This window comes from Caretta caretta, chromosome 6, assembly GCF_965140235.1.
Source record: "Caretta caretta isolate rCarCar2 chromosome 6, rCarCar1.hap1, whole genome shotgun sequence".
Taxonomy (NCBI): domain Eukaryota; kingdom Metazoa; phylum Chordata; order Testudines; family Cheloniidae; genus Caretta; species Caretta caretta.
Genome location: NC_134211.1, coordinates 21,995,699 through 22,013,127, shown reverse-complemented (window position 1 = coordinate 22,013,127; position 17,429 = coordinate 21,995,699). Strand labels below are relative to the sequence as shown.

The window sequence follows — 17,429 nt, the reverse complement described above, 5'->3', positions numbered from 1 at the left end:
GGCTAGATTGTTGGGCTCAACGGGTAGTGATCAATGGCTCCATGTCTAGTTGGCAGCTGGTATCAAGTGGAGTGCCCCAAGGGTCGGTCCTGGGGCCGGTTTTGTTCAATATCTTCATAAATGATCTGGAGGATGGTGTGGATTGCACTCTCAGCAAATTTGTGGATGATATTAAACTAGGAGGAGTGGAGATATGCTGTAGGGCAGGGATAGGATACAGAGGGACCTAGAGAAATTGGAGGATTGGGCCAAAAGAAATCTGATGAGGTTCAACAAGGATAAGTGCAGGGTCCTGCACTTAGGACGGAAGAACCCAATGCACCACTACAGACTAGGGACCGAATAGCTAGGCAGCAGTTCTGCGGAAAAGGACCTAGGGGTGACAGTGGACGAGAAGCTGGATATGAGTCAACAGTGTGCCCTTGTTGCCAAGAAGGCCAATGGCATTTTGGGATGTATAAGTAGGGGCATAGCCAGCAGATCGAGGGACGTGATCATTCCCCCTCTATTCGACATTGGTGAGGCCTCATCTGGAGTACTGTGTCCAGTTTTGGGCCCCGCACTACAAGAAGGATGTGGATAAATTGGAGAGAGTCCAGCGAAGGGCAACAAAAATGATTAGGGGTCTGGAACACGTGACTTATGAGGAGAGGCTGAGGGAACTGGGCTTGTTTAGTCTGCAGAAGAGAAGAATGAGGGGGGATTTGATAGCTGCTTTCAACTACCTGAGAGGTGGTTCCAAAGAGGATGGTTCTAGACTATTCTCAGTGGTAGAAGAGGACAGGACAAGGAGTAATGGTCTCAAGTTGCAGTGGGGGAGGTTTAGGTTGGATATTAGGAAAAACTTCTTCACTAGGAGGGTGGTGAAGCACGGGAATGCGTTACCTAGGGAGGTGGTAGAATCTCCTTCCTTAGAGGTTTTTAAGGTCAGGCTTGACAAAGCTCTGGCTAGGATGATTTAGTTGGGGATTGGTCCTACTTTGAGCAGGGGGTTGGACTAGATGACCTCCTCAGGTCCCTTCCAACCCTGATATTCTATGACTCTATGATAAGTTCCAGTAGAGCCACCTTCCTTCAACCAAGAAGAGGTCTGGATTGCAGTCCATAAATTTAAGACTGGGATGATACCAGGGGTTTGTAACATTACTCCTGAGATGCTGAAGACAGGTGAGAATATTATTGCATCATGGCTGCATATGCTGTTCCAGATATCTGGCACACAAATATCATCCCCAGCGACTGGAAGATGGGTGTTTATTCTGCCTCTGTTCAAAACTGTTGATAGGCCGAATATATAACTATAAAGTATTACACTGTTGTCGATCCCAGGGAAAGTCTTCGCTTCTGTGTTAATATCTCAAACAACAATGCACTTCATGGCAAAGGTCTGGGTACTCAGTGCAGCTTGATATCTGGTGGTTCCACAAAGATCTTTACCTTGAGGCTACTTTTTTTAGAAAATGATTGAGTTTAATAAATGGGCAAAGTATATTTTATAGATTTTTCATTAGGCCTTTGCTTCAGTGCATGGAACATGTTTGTGGGATCTAATGAGGTGACTCGGTGTCCTTAGGAAGATAGTGTTATTTGCAGAAGAGCTCCATAATGGAACAGAAAGCTGGGTTTGAGTCAGTGGCAGATACAAATCTTGCTTTCCTGTTTCCATGGAAGTTTTTGCAAGTCTGTGTTCTGTCATCATTGTTATTCAATATCTCCATTGACTGGTTGATGGATAAGCTTGAGCATGCAGCTCTCGGTGGTGTAGAGCTTTGAGATCTTGAATACACGTTGACTTGTTGGCTCAGTTTGGTGAATCCCTGCAGCTGATGGCTGATCTGGTTGTGGATGAAGTAGCGCCCATTGGTCTGGCTACTAGTCCAGATAAAACTAAGTCCTAGACATTGCCATCAGGCAGCCTCCAGCTCCAGATTACAGTCAGCTCAGTATTCACCTGTCTGGATGGGACACCAAGCAGGTGGCAACTGTCAAATATTTGGGCGGCATTCTACACTTGTATAACAGTAATATTGTGATCTTCTGAATTATGAGTATAGGTACGTTTTGACTTTATAGCTATCATCACTGATGCAGAAATAGCTTAATGTTTATTAATACATAGCACCGAGGTATGCACAACTGTAGGCAGCTAAAATCTGCTCTGTGCTGAAGTGCTTATTCCACTAAGCATAGGGAGAGATGAAGGATACGGGATGAGTCTGGGAAAGATGAGACCTAAGTAAAATAGGTTGATGAGGTTACTTTTTCCATTCTTGTGGTTGGTACCGTTTCACATTTTTACAAGTCTCGTTTTTAAACTTTATTTTTATTAGTTGCAGAAGTGAGGGTCATTTGAGGTGAGTTGCAAAATGGATAGGTTATGATTCTGGTAATTGCTTCAGAGTAACTGTCCTTGGTAAATGTGTAATAACCTATTAAAGGAACGGTAATAACACAGGGCCAAACATCAAGTTATAAACACTCCCATCATCCTCATTGGATTTCTTCCTCTATATAAAAAGTTAGTGTAGCCCTGCTGCTGATCAGACTTGTGCTTGATAACCTTATTCTAATAGCTACTGTTATTGTGGATATCTGAACAAAGGCACTAAGCTGAATCTGTGTTTCTCTTGCATGCTGCTCAGACCAGTGACTGCCCTTGTTTGCTGCTGTTTGTCGGGCTGCCAACTCATTGCGGCATGGGAATGACTGCAGACACTGGAGGTTCGACATATTTTGTATGGATTCTTTAGAGGAGCTCAGAAACAAATCTATTCTTGGAGATAAATGGCTTTCAGACTATGCCTTGCTATTTAAAATTAATGTAACTATCATCAGGCTGCACTTCCAAATACTGACGCTGGTGTAAATGTCGACACGGCTTTGAATTCCTATTAGATAAGTTCTCAATGCCTTTTATTAAGACAGTGAGCAAATCTGTAGGTCAGTTGACCTGGTACAGACCAATATCTGAAATTTATGCTTTCTCAAGCCTAACTTTTGCAGGTTTCGTGATTCTGAACCAACTGCTGTAGGGGAAATAGATACCTTTTGGAATGATACTGGACAGTTATGCCAAAAAAAAAAAAAAAAGGGACTCATTAATCTTTGTAAGGAGGAGTAAATCCTACATTTGGCATGTTAGTGTTTTCAAATCAGATTCATATGCTTTGAGATACAAGCTTACCCTGTGTAAAGCTTTGCTTTTGGAGTATGGCTTGTCTGGGCAGTGAGCCCTGGCATCAAGGGTGTTGGAATAGTTTTGGAAATTTGAGAAACTAATGGAAGAGGAGCAGATGTTCATTCTGTGTAATCTTTCTTAATTAACTTATCAAAAGGGATGGAGGCAAAGGAGTTGAAGAGAGCTGGACCCTTAAAATGGGTTAAGGCAATACAGTAAGGAGTGGGGAAAGAAACTTTCCAAACCAGTAGTCATGCCCTTTATTTGTGATCATATGTGAATCTTTTTAAGCTGGTTGACCAGCCCTGGATACAAATTTCAAATTATCCACAAAATACTAGCATTGGTAGTGGCAGTCCAGTATGCCCTGCCTACATGCCTCAACCTTGACCCGGATTACTCTCCTGTCGTGGGAAGAGGATGACAGCTCCAGGCCCATTCAGTCCTTGATGTCTGCTGACTAACATTTACATACTTTTTATTCAGGACATGACATTGTTGGCAAACTCCCTACTTCTTGACTTCTTTTTCTGGTTTAGACCAGATGGGCCACAGGTAATGACTTTGGCTTTTGGAAAAGTGTGTTGACACTGCACAGCAGGAGCAGATCATGTGCTCATTTCTGTTTGGAGAGCAAGTACTGCAAAAGCAACAGCTGGGATGGAGGGGGGATATGTATCAAGGAAAAATGCCAGCCCTCACTGATCTGCATAAATTTAATTTGGTACATAAGTACTATGTTGTTTCCAGATCAAAATGCAGTAAGTCTTTACTTGTCAGCTTGTCAGCTGTTAAAATTCCCCAGTGATCTGAAGCACTCTTGCCTTGTGAACTGTCCTCTGACAACACTCTTACTTTATGAATCTTCAGCTCTTGCATTTGACATTCCCAACTGGCTTGTTAGTTTTCTAAATTGGCACACTCTTCTGTTCCAAGAAGTGAGTCAGGAGGTGCTTGCCTTCAAAAAATTTAAAATACTTGAATAGTTTAAAAAGCCTAGAATGCTAATCCACGGCAAGTGGAGAAAATTGGGCATACATAGTAGGATGTGTGTTAGTGTGACAGCAAGTGTGTTGATATTGCAAATCTAGGCATCCTTAGTGAACAACTGGTAAATAGCACTTTGGGTCTCTGAAGAAATCTGAATGTTAGTCTCCTGTTCTAGAGTAACTGCAGCTGTGGCTAAAGCAGCTGAAGGTATTGAAACTACAGGGTAGACACTTTAACTTTTCTGCTTCTGAATTTAAACCACCATTTATTTTGAACTATAGCTCAGCCTATATGATGTCTGTTGGTGTGAACCTCAAAGAAATCGCTCGCTTTACTTGTATGGCTTTCCTTTCATCTGTATGTCAAGCTGTTGTTGTCTTAGAGTAGAGATAATACCTTCCTTGGATGATTTATAATTTGTTCAGCATATTGGGATCCCAATTCCAATTTGTGGCTTCCATAATATGTTTGCTACTAACTATAGGACAAATCAACCAATGCCTCCAGGCCAAGTACTTTTTCCATGCCTTTAGTATTGTACGCTGTGTGAGCAATTTCCATACATGTGTATGTACATAATTTAAAGTACACACTTTAAGATGTTGTCTTTTTAAGAAGCATTTTCCTGGTCAGAACCTCACTCTCTTGCTGTTGTTCAAAAGTTGATTGATTTTTGGAATGTAGTTTTTACAGTTTAAAATTTAAAGGGCCTTAAAACTGCATAAGTAGCTTGAATTTTTTTTCCAGTGTAAGCTGATCAGTTTTAGGTTGCTTCAAACATAATGTAGGGGGAACAATATATGGAGGCTGGCAAGGACATGAGTTAAGCTTGTCCATTCCTGAGCAAGCTCGTAGAGAAGCTACTCAAAGGACAATTTCAAGCTCATCTAATGGAAGCTAGTATTCTAGACCCTGCACCCTCTGGATTCACATCAGGACATGGAACTGAAACTGCTTTGGTGGCACTAGTGCATGATTTCCTGCTGTTGATGGGTAGAGGGCAGACATCCATTTTCATCCTCCTGGAACTAGAGGCATTCAATATAATTGACCATGAGATACTGCTCTCTCACCTGAGAGAGGTGTCAGGGGTCCTGGGTAATGTGCTAAAATGGTATGACTTCTTCCTGGAGGGGATGTGCTCGAAGAGTAGTGATGATAGGGAAGATGCACGTCCACAACTAGACCCTTGTGGAGTACCACAAGGATCAGTTCTCTCTTCTGTCATATTCAGCATCTACGTGTAACCACTGGGTGAAATTATAAGACAACATGGACTGAAGTGCCAGCAATACATAGATGACACAGCTCTACTTACCACATATTATCAAGATATTTCAGTGCTTGGACAAGATCAGCTCATGGATAAGGAATGACTGGTTGAAGATATACCCAAGGAAGACGGTGATGGACAGGGAAAAGCATTTGATGCTCTCCAAACTTACGAAAAGTGCCCCTGGAATTTTGCTCTATTCCACCTTTTGCTGCTCTCTTTCATGGTAGCAATCATCTTGTCCAGCAGGGTCTTTGATGTAAAGGCTCTGACAGCTAGTCCATCGTATACTCTTTCAGAAAAACAAGGCTTTTTTTGCACTTCATCCAAAGCTTCTGACTTTCATCTGAAGTCAGTTTCTCTGCCTGTTTTCTTATCAAATTCCATAACTATCTTGGGGAGGTCATGCTATGTATACAAACACAGGAGCTGTTGGCTACTATTCAGAAAGAACAAAGCCTTTCTGAAAATGTTAGGTTCTGTAACTGTGTGTGCTTGGACACACAATGCCTATTGAATTGTTCTCTGGAGACAATAGTCCAGCTATTGTGTGTGGTAAATAATTCCCTCTTTTGCCCATTTCAATCCTGATTTTTGGAAGCTTGGGACTGGAAATACAGTTAATGTAAATATTACTATAGACCTGACACCAGCCGAAGTCAGTTGGTTACACACACACACACTATGCAAACAGTAAATTCCTAGTTTATACAGACAGGTTTAATTATTTGTATTACTGTATTGCATAGGAGCCTTAGCCATGGACCAGGACCCCATTGTGCTAGGTGCTGTATAAACACAGAACAAAAAGATGTCCCCACTGATAGATATGTGAAACATTAAAAGCATCTCAGTATAAATAATTAGTTTAAATCTATGCTGCAGACTGTGCAAAGCTCAGTTTTCAGGTAGTGACTGTTATGCATTTTAAACTGTTATAGAGAAAAGGAAGAGTTTATAATACAAAGGGTGCCTGGTATAGATATCTATTTCAGTGCAAGATTTAAATGTTCCTTATTGTTGGTATTACTGTTTTAATATACATGGTTAGTTGCAGTGCGGGTTTTTATCATTGAGTAAATTGCTAAGTTAACATTTCAGGTATTAATATATATGCATGTCAGAATCTTTTTTCCATATTATGGGAATTTCCTCAAGAATAATAAGAAAGGAAAAAAAAAAAAGGCATGCATGTTCCTAGACCCAGACAGTTTAGCACTTGTGTTTCTTTTATTTATTGGCAATTCACTCTGAAACTATATCAGTTTTGCCTCTGTTTTCAGATATCAATTTCCTGATATCATGGATCTCTCCCTCTTTTAGGCACTTTTGTGACTTACTTGTACATATTCTCCTGTGGCCCTGGGTCTGACTTAATCTTCAGTTAATACTGTTAGCTTGTGCAAACTACCCAGTTAGTGAGATGATATATTGAGCTATACTATCCAACCGAATAATTGCCATGGGATTTTCAAGCAATTCTGTGAAGATCTTTCATCGCAGGTGCTGCCCAAGGAGGGGGAGGGGCTGTATTAATTTAGATGGAATAGGTGGGCCAAAGGTGTTAACCCAATAATGTTTAATGTCCAACATTAAACAGTGTTAAAGAAGGTTTGGGATTTGATATACCGAGAGCTCAGTCTGCTTAGTATCATGGCAAAGACACCATTAAAAATCCTTTTAACCTTTTATTGAAGATAAAGAAAAGAAGAAAAGACAGTTGAATCATTTGAAATGTAAAGTCTTAGGGCTTTCATTTTAACTACATCCCTTATTCCCTTTCCCCGTTAGATGGAGAGAGTTCTATAAGGGGAAAAGCCCCTTGTGTGATCATCTCTTGGATGGCAGAAGAGGAAAAGAGAAGAAATGAGATGGAATGGGTTGGAGCAGTTGTTGTTAAAGTCCATTTAATCCCAGGTGGTGGTTGGGAGTCAGCTGTAGCTGGTAGGGGTGGCGAAGTCATCTGGGACCTCTATTTGATCTGGCCTGGTCTGGACTGGATGTCTCTCAGGATCAAGATGATGAAGACCCAGGGTCCCAGAAGACAGTGGGGGTTGGCAGGTATGATGGTGAAGCTTGCTCCAATAGTCAATTTTTCTCCCCAAACTCTCTTTAAGGACCCATAAAGGAAATGTAACAGCCCATCTCCTCATTATTTTGTCCACCAATTAGGCCTTTTTTCTGACACACCAATTCTGGTTCACTGATTTCTGGTTTCACACTTTTCTTGTTTACCTGGCATGATCTTAACATAGTTCTTGAGTTATATCAGTAGGCCTTTTTGTTTGGACTCATTCAGTCTTTTCATCTCTTTCATACCTTTTCCCATCAACATTTATTATAAATTATGTGATGTCTTATGAAGTTATAATTTGTTCAAGTACTTCTTTTTTTTTTTTTTTTTAAACCGTTGAGCCCGCTATTAGGGTAATAGTCTCAGTTATCACAATGATGTGGCAGGTTCTTTTCCTTGCTGGCACCCCCCCTGTTGACAGCTAGTCCGGTTCTGCAGTGGTCTTCTCCTTCTCTGGGTCAGCCATCTGGCCAGGTAACGCATTGAGCTCTGTCCCTTTCAGGGTATATAAACAGTCCAGCAATGGGTAGCCCTTCAGTTAAAGTGAGGGGCATATAGGTCAGGGTCTTAGGATCTTGACTCTTCTGTCTTCAGGGCCTTATCTATCTAGATTGCCCATATCATGGTTAGATTTCTGTCTTTGGTGCTCCTAGGGTTTGGTGGGGGAACCTGGGCTCAGCCCTTCACTGGGTTCTGATCCAGGGCCCAGTGGTTAGCACGCTGGGGTGCAGGAAGTAGCGGCTTTACTGCTGCCTCTCTGGATCACTTCCTACCAGTCCCCTCTTTTCACAGTAGATCAAGACTGTTAATAACTGGAATCAAAGATGAAGTCTCAGACTTCCTGAGAGTGACAGATCTCTTCCCTTTTGGGTTTGGTAACGTTACTACACAGCCAGGCCTCAGGCAGCAGGAGTGCCTGCAGTGCTCCTTTCTAGGAACTCAGCATGTAGGTCAGTTCACCTCGATTGTCTGCTGCCCTACTGAGCTGGCCTGTTCTTCTTCTGAGCTCCTCCTCCTCCAAGTTGTGCATGCTTTGTAGGCGTCGTGGTTGGGGCTGCTTGGGCCCAGAACAGCTGCTTAACTTTTTCCTTACAGATGTGGGGTTGTATATACCCATCATAAGTTCCTACTCATTAGATCTGGAAGGAAAGCTTTTTGTGTTTCCATTAGAATCCTCCCTCCCCCCCCCGCTTTTGTGATGAACTCTTGCAGACATGCTGTCTCTTACTGAAGGTAGGCTTTTAGGTCGTTTGAGCAAAAATGGCTTGGCAATCAGGCAATTTGACAAAAACAAGGTTTTGTATTTGTGGGTGGGGGGAATACATGCGTGTTCACATGTGTGTAAAAAATAAAAATGGCACTAGCAGAAGTGGGGTCGTGACCGAAGCTTAGGAAGAGGTCTTGCAGGTATCAAACCCAGGGGCTTGGGAAAGGGAGGACAACAGTGTTCCCGAATTGCCAGTGTAATAGTGAGGAGAGTGTTCTGGGGTGGTTAGAGAGCTGGAGGGGACCACAATGGAGGGAGCTATAGCTGAGCTGTGGTGACTGAGCTGGCCTTTGGGAATTGTCTCTGTGTGCAAATTGGCTTACTGCTGTTTAAGATGAGCAGTACTTGTGTATGCAGAAGTGTAAATAAGTGTAAGTAATATACACTACTCTAGACTCAGAATCACTGATTTCTCCAGCAACAAAATGACTTGCTGCAAATCTCCAAAACGACTTCTCAAAAGAGCAACAGTTTTCTTTTTTCCCGTGCTCAGTGCCTGTAGAGCTGTAATGGCTGGAGGCAGGCAGTTTTAATATGGCATGGCAAAATAGCCCTCATTGAAACCTCTTGAGTATTCCGGTGAAAATGTAGCTTTGACGTGTATGCAGTGAGATTTCCAACCCCAGAATCAGTCTCTGAATTCTTGTATGGTTTTCAGCACTTACCAAAGATATGAGCAAAGGGAGGCTGTATCGCAAAATGCACAACAACTTATTTGAATATTAAGCATGCATGTTTTCTGAGGCAGGGCTCTACTGGAGCCTTGACATGTTATGTGCATGCTGAGGGAGAGACTTCATCTGGCCTGTGCACATGTATGCAGGAAGGTATAGCACGAGCATTTTCCCTTCCACCCTTACATGTAGGAATGAACAACAGTCTCAGTTCTTGTGCCCATCTGAGTTCAAAAACTGCATGGCCTAAAAGGGAGGGTGCCTGTAGCCTTGGCCTTGCACCCCTTAGCACTGGCAAGGAGAGCAGGAGATGCTGCTGCACTTCTTTAAAGTCCCCATCAACCTACATATAACTCAGAACTCACTGTGTATTGTTTGCTTTTATCTCTCTGGAAGTCTTCCCTTTGTGCACTTTGACTCAGCATGTCTATGTGCTTTCCTGACAGCAAGAACTATGTCAGTAATTATCATTCATGGTTCTTTACTGCAGTGTCCTGTCAAGGCCATGGCATTGACCTGGCTGCTACATCCAATGCTATCACAAGCACAGATTACTTATATTTCAAAAAGTTGCTTTACTAGGCGACAAGTGCTTCAGGGAGCTGTTATCCCTGCCCTTGACTTGGTGAGCCAGAATTTGACACTTCTGCTTATTGTTGCAGCTACATTTACCAAAATGACTGCTGCCACCAGGATTCTTTCTAGGAAATAAAATATCTGAGCCATTGTATATCTTATTTGTGTATTTGGCTAGCATTAGCCATGTCTGCATTCGTGTGACCCAAAAGGTAGAAATTTCAATGAAAGCAGCCAACCTCTACTCCTTAAAAATAAAGGAGAACCGATTGAATGTAAGAATAAAAAGGGATCTTGAAACCACTGACCATGAGCAAATTGAATTCTGTGCATTGAGATCACAAAATTCAATAGTACAATGGTGTTAAATTTCAGGGAACCTAAGTTTGAGGAAATATGAAATCCAGTAAGGAAGATCTGATGTGGGGAGAAGCTTTGCAAACTACTGCTGTGGGGAGAAATCGGGGGGTTATATAAGATATGACAATTAAGCCATTACTGAGTAGATGACGTCTGAAATAGAAGCATAGTGAATAAAGAGCCAACAGTCTCCTTCATGAAGGAGTGTTCAAAGACCAGAGGATAGAGAAAAAGCCCTGTACTGTAAATGGAAAAGAGATGAGGTAACCAAACAAGAACATAGTTTAAACTTGCAGACAAAAGCCAAATGAGTTATAGGAAGCTTTGTATTTACCTTGCCTCATTTGCAGAGTAAGTATAATGAGACAACAAATGGCAGAGAAAGTAGGTCCATTTAAAAGTAAATGAAAGTGGATTGAATGGCTGATATGCTCAAATATTTTTTCTATTTTTCAACAAGAAATATGTTATCAGTGGTCATGAAGTGAGAACCTTGTAAAAAATACTTACCAATAAAGCCCAGATGGGTTTTTTTGGAATATCTGAACATAAACTATTTTAAAACTCCAGATGATATGCATCCTAGGATACTGAAGAAATTGCTGTAGCAAATGTACTGTACCACTGTCAATTACTTCTAAAGTGACACAAAAAACTGGAGAGGGACCACAAGATGGGAGAAAAACAAATATAAAGCGGAACTTTGAACAAGTAATCCCGGCAATAGCCATTTCGTAAGTCTAGCCTCCTTTTCCTAGTAAAGGAACAAATTCCAAATTTTGTGGAGGTTAATAGAACCATGAGCAAGAAGCATCATGAGATTAAAGAATAACTCTAAACAAACTTGATTGTGATAGAAATTTAAAAAGTGATGAGTGGTAGATGCATTGTAATATGATTTTAAAAGAACTATTGACAGTACCTCAAAACTTGGTACTCAGTTCATACAGGTTTTGATATAAATGCTGACCTGTGAATAAAAAAGTGCCATAAACAAAGTTATGATAAATGGCAGAATAACAAGTTGGTAGAAGTAAGAATTGGAGTAATGCAAGAGACGTTTAAGACAGCTGTTAAATATCAGATATGTCTTCAGTAGAACATGTTAATTTGAAGTTGACAGTAAATGAAGAGTATTTGATAACACCACTGAGCACTGAAAATAAGCTATTTAATGGGAAGGGAAACATGGAAATCAGTAATGCTAAAGACTTTACTGAATTTCAGAATCATATTTAGTTTTAGAATTAACATGGACAGCAGAATAGCAAAAATGGGCCATGCAGTTTTGGACTGCATATGCAGATATATTATAAGAAATAGGTGATTTCTTTCTGTAGGGTTGTGATATGATTGCATATGGAATGCTATGCTTAGTTCTGGACTCATCAGAAAAATACTGACAAATTTGAGGGAGTTTCTAGAAACAGGTAGCGTGGCCTGGGGGATTGAAGGGAAATAACTATTTTACCCTGAATCTATAGCTTGTCTGAGCAATGACCAAGTGGGGATGTAAACTTATATATTTAAATGTGTGAACCATAGCAAGTTAAAGGAATTACTTAACCTAATAAAAAGTGATATAGTTAGGAGTGGGATGTAATGAATAAGCAAATAAAGATAGGCTAAATATCAAAGGAAAATTTTCTGCAATGAACTTCCAGTCAGCCAATGCCTTTGGCACGGTGTGTGCATTCAAATTAAATCTAGATTGGATGCCTGTTTCCAAAACTGGATGCCTGGAATTTGTTGGTGTTGAATAGGATTTTAGAGATAATTGCATTGAACAGTTGATTACTTAAAGAATCAAGTGGGACTGCCCGAATGTGTCTGAGTAGAATATTAAGGAAACTGAGCCTCATTTGTTTGTGGGAGAGGGGAGAAAAGCCCAGATGCAAATGTATGTCATGCCTGCTTTTTAGAATGGAGTAAAAGGATTTGACACGGCCTGACATGTAAAAGGAACACTTCCCCCTCCTCTTTTGTAGGTACTTTCTCTTGATACTGAATTATGTCATTTATAGAGGATATTGCATAATTACCATATGTTTGCACACATTAAGAACTGATTTCTATTTTTATCTTCCTTATGGAAGATCACATTTCTCTCACATTCAGTGCTTCATTTCACACTTCTTTAAAAAAGAATGCATATTTGTTTAGGCCCCAAATTGCACAGTCACCTTTTTAACTGTACTGAGGTAAGCTCAGGGGGCAAAGTTAATTCCACACAAAGAACTTCTTGAGATATTGTTCTGTTAAATATTCTGATTTTTTCCTAATGTGTGCTTGCACATCTAGCTTCTCCCTCTTAATAGTTGCACTTCTGTGAACAGATCAAGTCACCTTCAGTCAACTGAGAATTTAATGACGAGCTGCCTCCAGTATGCGCATTACATATTTCTGATAAATGGTGATGGGGTCACTGCAACTGCACTGACTCTAATACGTGCTTAATATTCAAAGCCTAGATGAAAGACAGGCTTTTGGCTAAAACACAGGATTGCAAGTCCCTTGATTCTCATGGCCTTGCTATGTATCATCAGGCAAGTCTCTTGGCCCTCTGTATATCAATTTCCTCAGCTGCGTACTAGGGGAAATTTCTGCCTTGGAGTGGAGTGTAGGATTAACTTAAATTTTGAAGTGATTTGAGATCCTCAGCTGAAAGGCACATTAGCAGCACAGAGCTTGTGTAGCCTAACCAGAAGAAGGCTGAGGGGAGAGATGATTGCTCTATATAAATACATTAGAGGGATAAATACCAGGGAAGGAGAGGAGTTTAAGGTAAGCACCGATGTGGACACAAGAACAAATGGGTATAAACTGGCCATTAACAAGTTTAGGCTTCAAATTAGGTAAAGGTTTCTAAGCATCAGACAAGTGAAGTTCTGGAACAGCCTTCTCAGCGGAGCTGTGGGGGCAAAAAACCTAACTGGCTTCAGGACAGAGCTTGATAAGTTTACGGAGAGGATGGTATGATAAGACTGCCTACAATGGCGTGGAGCCGATTTGCGACTGCTAGCAGCAGATATCTCCAATGGCTGGTGATGAGACACTAGATGTGGAGGGTTCTGAGTTACTACAGAGAATTCTTTTCTGGTTTCTGGCTGTTGGGTCTTGCTCACATGCTCAGGTCTAACCAATTGTCATATTTAGGGTTGGGAAGGGATTTTCTCCTGGGTCAGGTTGGCAGAGACCCTGGGAGTTTTTCACTTTCCTCTGCAGCACAGGGCATGGGTCACTTGCCTGTTTAAACTAGTCTAAATGGCGGATTCTCTTTAACTTGTAGTCTTTAAATCGTGATGTGAGGACTTCAGTAACTCATCCAGAGGTTAGGGGTCTATTACAGGAGTGGGTGGGTGAAGTTCTGTAGTCTGTGACGTGCAGGAGGTCAGAATGGATGATCATAATGGTCCCTTCTGGCCTTAAAGTCTGAGCATCTATCCTCAAGTATCAATTCTTTTAGAATTCTAAAAATTATTACATTTTTAATTTTAATTTTTTTTAAATTAATCTAAAAATTAAAATTAGAATTCTATCCTCAAGTATCAATTCTTTTACTGAGAACATTTCTGAAAGGCCCTGCGTTGGGCAAAATGACTCCCTCCAACCGCCCAGCTGAGGGGTTTCGCAAATTGTTTGTGCAGAATTGATTGACTGCTGTTGAATTGAAAGTGTTAGATGTTTACACCCTCTGTCGATGGAGCATGTTTCTATAGGCCTTTGTTCCTGGCCAATCGTCCTTTCTTATGGAACGCCGCCTCACACAGAGGTGTTGGCAGTGGGGATCAAACCTGGGGTCTCTGGAGCTAAATGCGTGAGCTGCTACTGCATGAACTAAAAGACAAGCTCATCAATTTTTAGCTGTCTAGCCACCGCCAGAGGGGAACAGAGCACCGCTTCCAGCATGCGGAGGGTTACACTTATTTGAAACAGTTCAGTTACAAGCCTCTGTGTGTGAGACGATGACAGTGTTTTGTATGTTTTTTCCCCATTCCTTGGCAGTTGATTTGAAAAAGGGAGAGGGGGGTAAGTTGCATCACTGAGTTTCATTAAAGTATTACCCTGCTTAATCTACCAAGCAATGCAACATACCATAAAAATCTAATGCTTGCTATAATTACTCCTTATGCTTCCCCCCCAGAAATAATCAGAATCAATTTACAGAAAATGCATTTTGCTGGGGTTGAGGAAGGAAAACTGTTTTGCCTACAGGCATTCAGGTAACCATGACATTGTAACAAAGACACTCTGTTTGATTTATTCTTGTAGAAAGTTTGTGATTTAAATTTGCAATAAAATGGCAGGTAGATCACGGTTGAGAAAACTGAGGCTCACACATGGGTACCAGAAGAGGAGATCGGGTTTTTAATTTGTGCTTGAAGCCTTGGGGAGAAGAAGAGAAGGACTCCTTAATGTGGCAACTAAATTATTGGTTCTTGGAACACGAGGCTGCCATAGCATATATCAAAACAAAACAGTTGCCAACATGTTTATCTATACTGAAAGTAAATAATCTGATTCTAATATGTGCTTTGTCAGATCAAAAGTGACCTGACTGACAAATATCATTCATACTCAGTCCACGTATGTCAACATGCGCACATGGAAAATGACTGTTCCACACCACTTCTTAATTTCTGCTTCATTAACTTTTTCCCAGAGTGATGGAGCCAGGAGTTCGTTTTATTTGCAGCATTTCTCGATAAAGGATAGTAGTAACATTTTTTGCCCTAATAAGTGTGTTCCTATAAAGCTATTGGTCAGGAAAAATTGTGAACTCTGAAATATATTCCCTCTAATTCCTTTAATGGGAATTACGTTCACTACATTTTGTCTGTGGGTGACACACAGAATAGCAGTACACATGTTTGCAAGTACATAACTTTGCTCTTTTCTGTTAAGTAAAATGGAGTTTGTAGCAACCCACGCACATTGTTCTTTGTAGAATTCCTCTCCGTGTTTAGCTCTGCTTTAGGAGGGAGTGAACTGTTTCTCCTTTTCTCTCTCTGTCTCTCCCCCAGCTCTCCCGGATCCCTATGGCTGGGGACATAGGTGTTCTTTCCAATGTCTTCTCCCATACCTGTCCCTCTTTGGGGTATGTTTTTATCAAGGCTGTCTTATATTTCCTGGGGAGAGTGGTAGGAAGAGGCATAATGCTGCTTTAACTTGCCCTCATGTTATGACCATTGCTCTTTGAAGAAATTTCAAAGAGTACCGAGTGAGTATGTCCCAATTTACCTAAAAAGAAAACAGAAGAAATTCAGGGGCCTCTAAATGTCCAGAACTAACCAAATACATGAAGTTGGGTTGGAGACTTGACACTTGGTTATATAAGTAAGGGTCATTCCAAAAATAACAAAAAAGCCTGAAAGATTTTTGTTGGTTTTGGAAGAGAAATTTGTTAAATTCATCCCTGCAGTAGAGAAACTCATGCATTGGTCCTTGAAGTCAAGAAAATTCAAGGCAGGCATTTATAGAATAGTATTGTGCCATTTTTTTCCCCTCTACCAACTCAATTTAACCTGAATTCCAGGTTTCACTAATCTTCCAGGAAACAAACCTCTCCTCTTTATTCATTCTCTCCCTTTGTCACACTCTCCAGATTTTAGATTCCCATCCTCCTTCATATAGGATCATGGGTCATTGCTTAAAGTCAGTTGTTGGAGGAAAATGGCTAAATTTTAATAAGGGAATTCATCCATCCCCTTATATAGGCTTGTACAAAAATACTAGATCTCACAGGAAAAACAGTCTTTTGGATCTCTAAGCTATACATCTTGCTAAATGGTGTCAAACTGCTTGACCTCGATAAATTAAATCTCAGAATTGAGTAATTGCAACACCTTCTCAGAGTTAAAGTAATCCTTATTTCTCTTAGTGCAGCACTTATATCCAACCTCAAAGCAAGTGTACATACCCCCATTTACTGCTGAAAGCACCCCATGTTGTTGTCATTCCATTATTTGGGACTTTGTGGTTTTATTAGCAGTGGTTAAAAAGAAACAAAATGGGCTTACCATGTTGAAAAAATAGTTACCTTAGCACAGCGAAGACTTCTTTTGCCCCTTCCTGTACATGAATATGAGGGGAGGGCATTTTCTCAAGAAGTTATCTGTTTCATGTTTTTGTAGGAACAGCTCAATTCATTTATTTATAAATCTGTTTGTTTTATTTTTCAAAACAGCTTAGCATTTTAAATGTAAATAGCAACTTTAAAAACAATTAATTGCTTGGCTTGTCAAAGACTATTAGTGTATTGGTTCAGTCCAATATTACATGAAGAAATTTGATTAGAACATAGTTTTTATATTAATTATATTTATCTTGCAAATATATCTTTAAAAGTATATTATGAATGTCCAGTTCTTTAACACTTTCCCATAGGCAGTGCAGTAGTACTCAATATCTTGTCTTAAAGATTCATTTTAAGAACGTCACCCGAGGTGTCTTGCTGCAATCCCAAAATGAAAGTTTTGTGCTATGTGATAAAAGTGAATTAAATTTAATTCTTCAAATCTAGGAGAGAAAGCAACCCAAAGTATGTTATACTTTCTTTGTTTGTTTGTTTGTTTGTTGAAAGGACCAACCAGCTGGGAATGTTCACAAAGAAAGAATTTGATCAATTGGCCCCAGTAATGGACAGCTTCAGTCTCATGACATATGACTATTCAACACCACAGCGGTAAGGATACATGGCTGGGCACAGATAACCAGAAATTAGTTGTCAGTTATGTAGCTGTGAAAACTACAGCCTTGGCTGATTACAGGAAGAGTGGATAGTTTGTTCCAACTACACCAGATAGGGCTTTTAGGTTAGCAGGATTATGGATGAAGGCTGAGACTTTCAAAGATGTCTAAGATTAGGATACTTTATTCTAATTAACTTTAATGGAAATTGGATGTCCAGATCTCTTAAAGGGTTTTGAACCTCAGCTCAAGAGTTTGTTTGCTAGTAACTGGACATCAGTTTCTTCTATGTAAGATGATCTTTGCTTTGCTTCCAGACCCTAGTTGGTGCAGTTTCAAAACCCATG

The 17,429-nt window shown here is 40.5% G+C and overlaps 1 protein-coding gene across 4 annotated transcripts in view; it reads left to right on the top strand.

The window, feature by feature from the left end:
* Positions 1-17,429, top strand: part of CHID1 (chitinase domain containing 1) — a 251,855-nt gene that overhangs the window by 85,646 nt on the left and 148,780 nt on the right. For 3 of the 4 annotated variants that reach the window (XM_048854719.2, XM_048854718.2, XM_048854721.2), the window contains exon 9: positions 16,976-17,077. The exons of the other annotated variant lie outside the window; for it this stretch is intronic. In XM_048854719.2, coding sequence (XP_048710676.1) covers positions 16,976-17,077 — 102 coding nt within the window. The remainder of the gene's footprint in view (positions 1-16,975; positions 17,078-17,429) is intronic. 4 annotated transcript variants of the gene reach the window in all.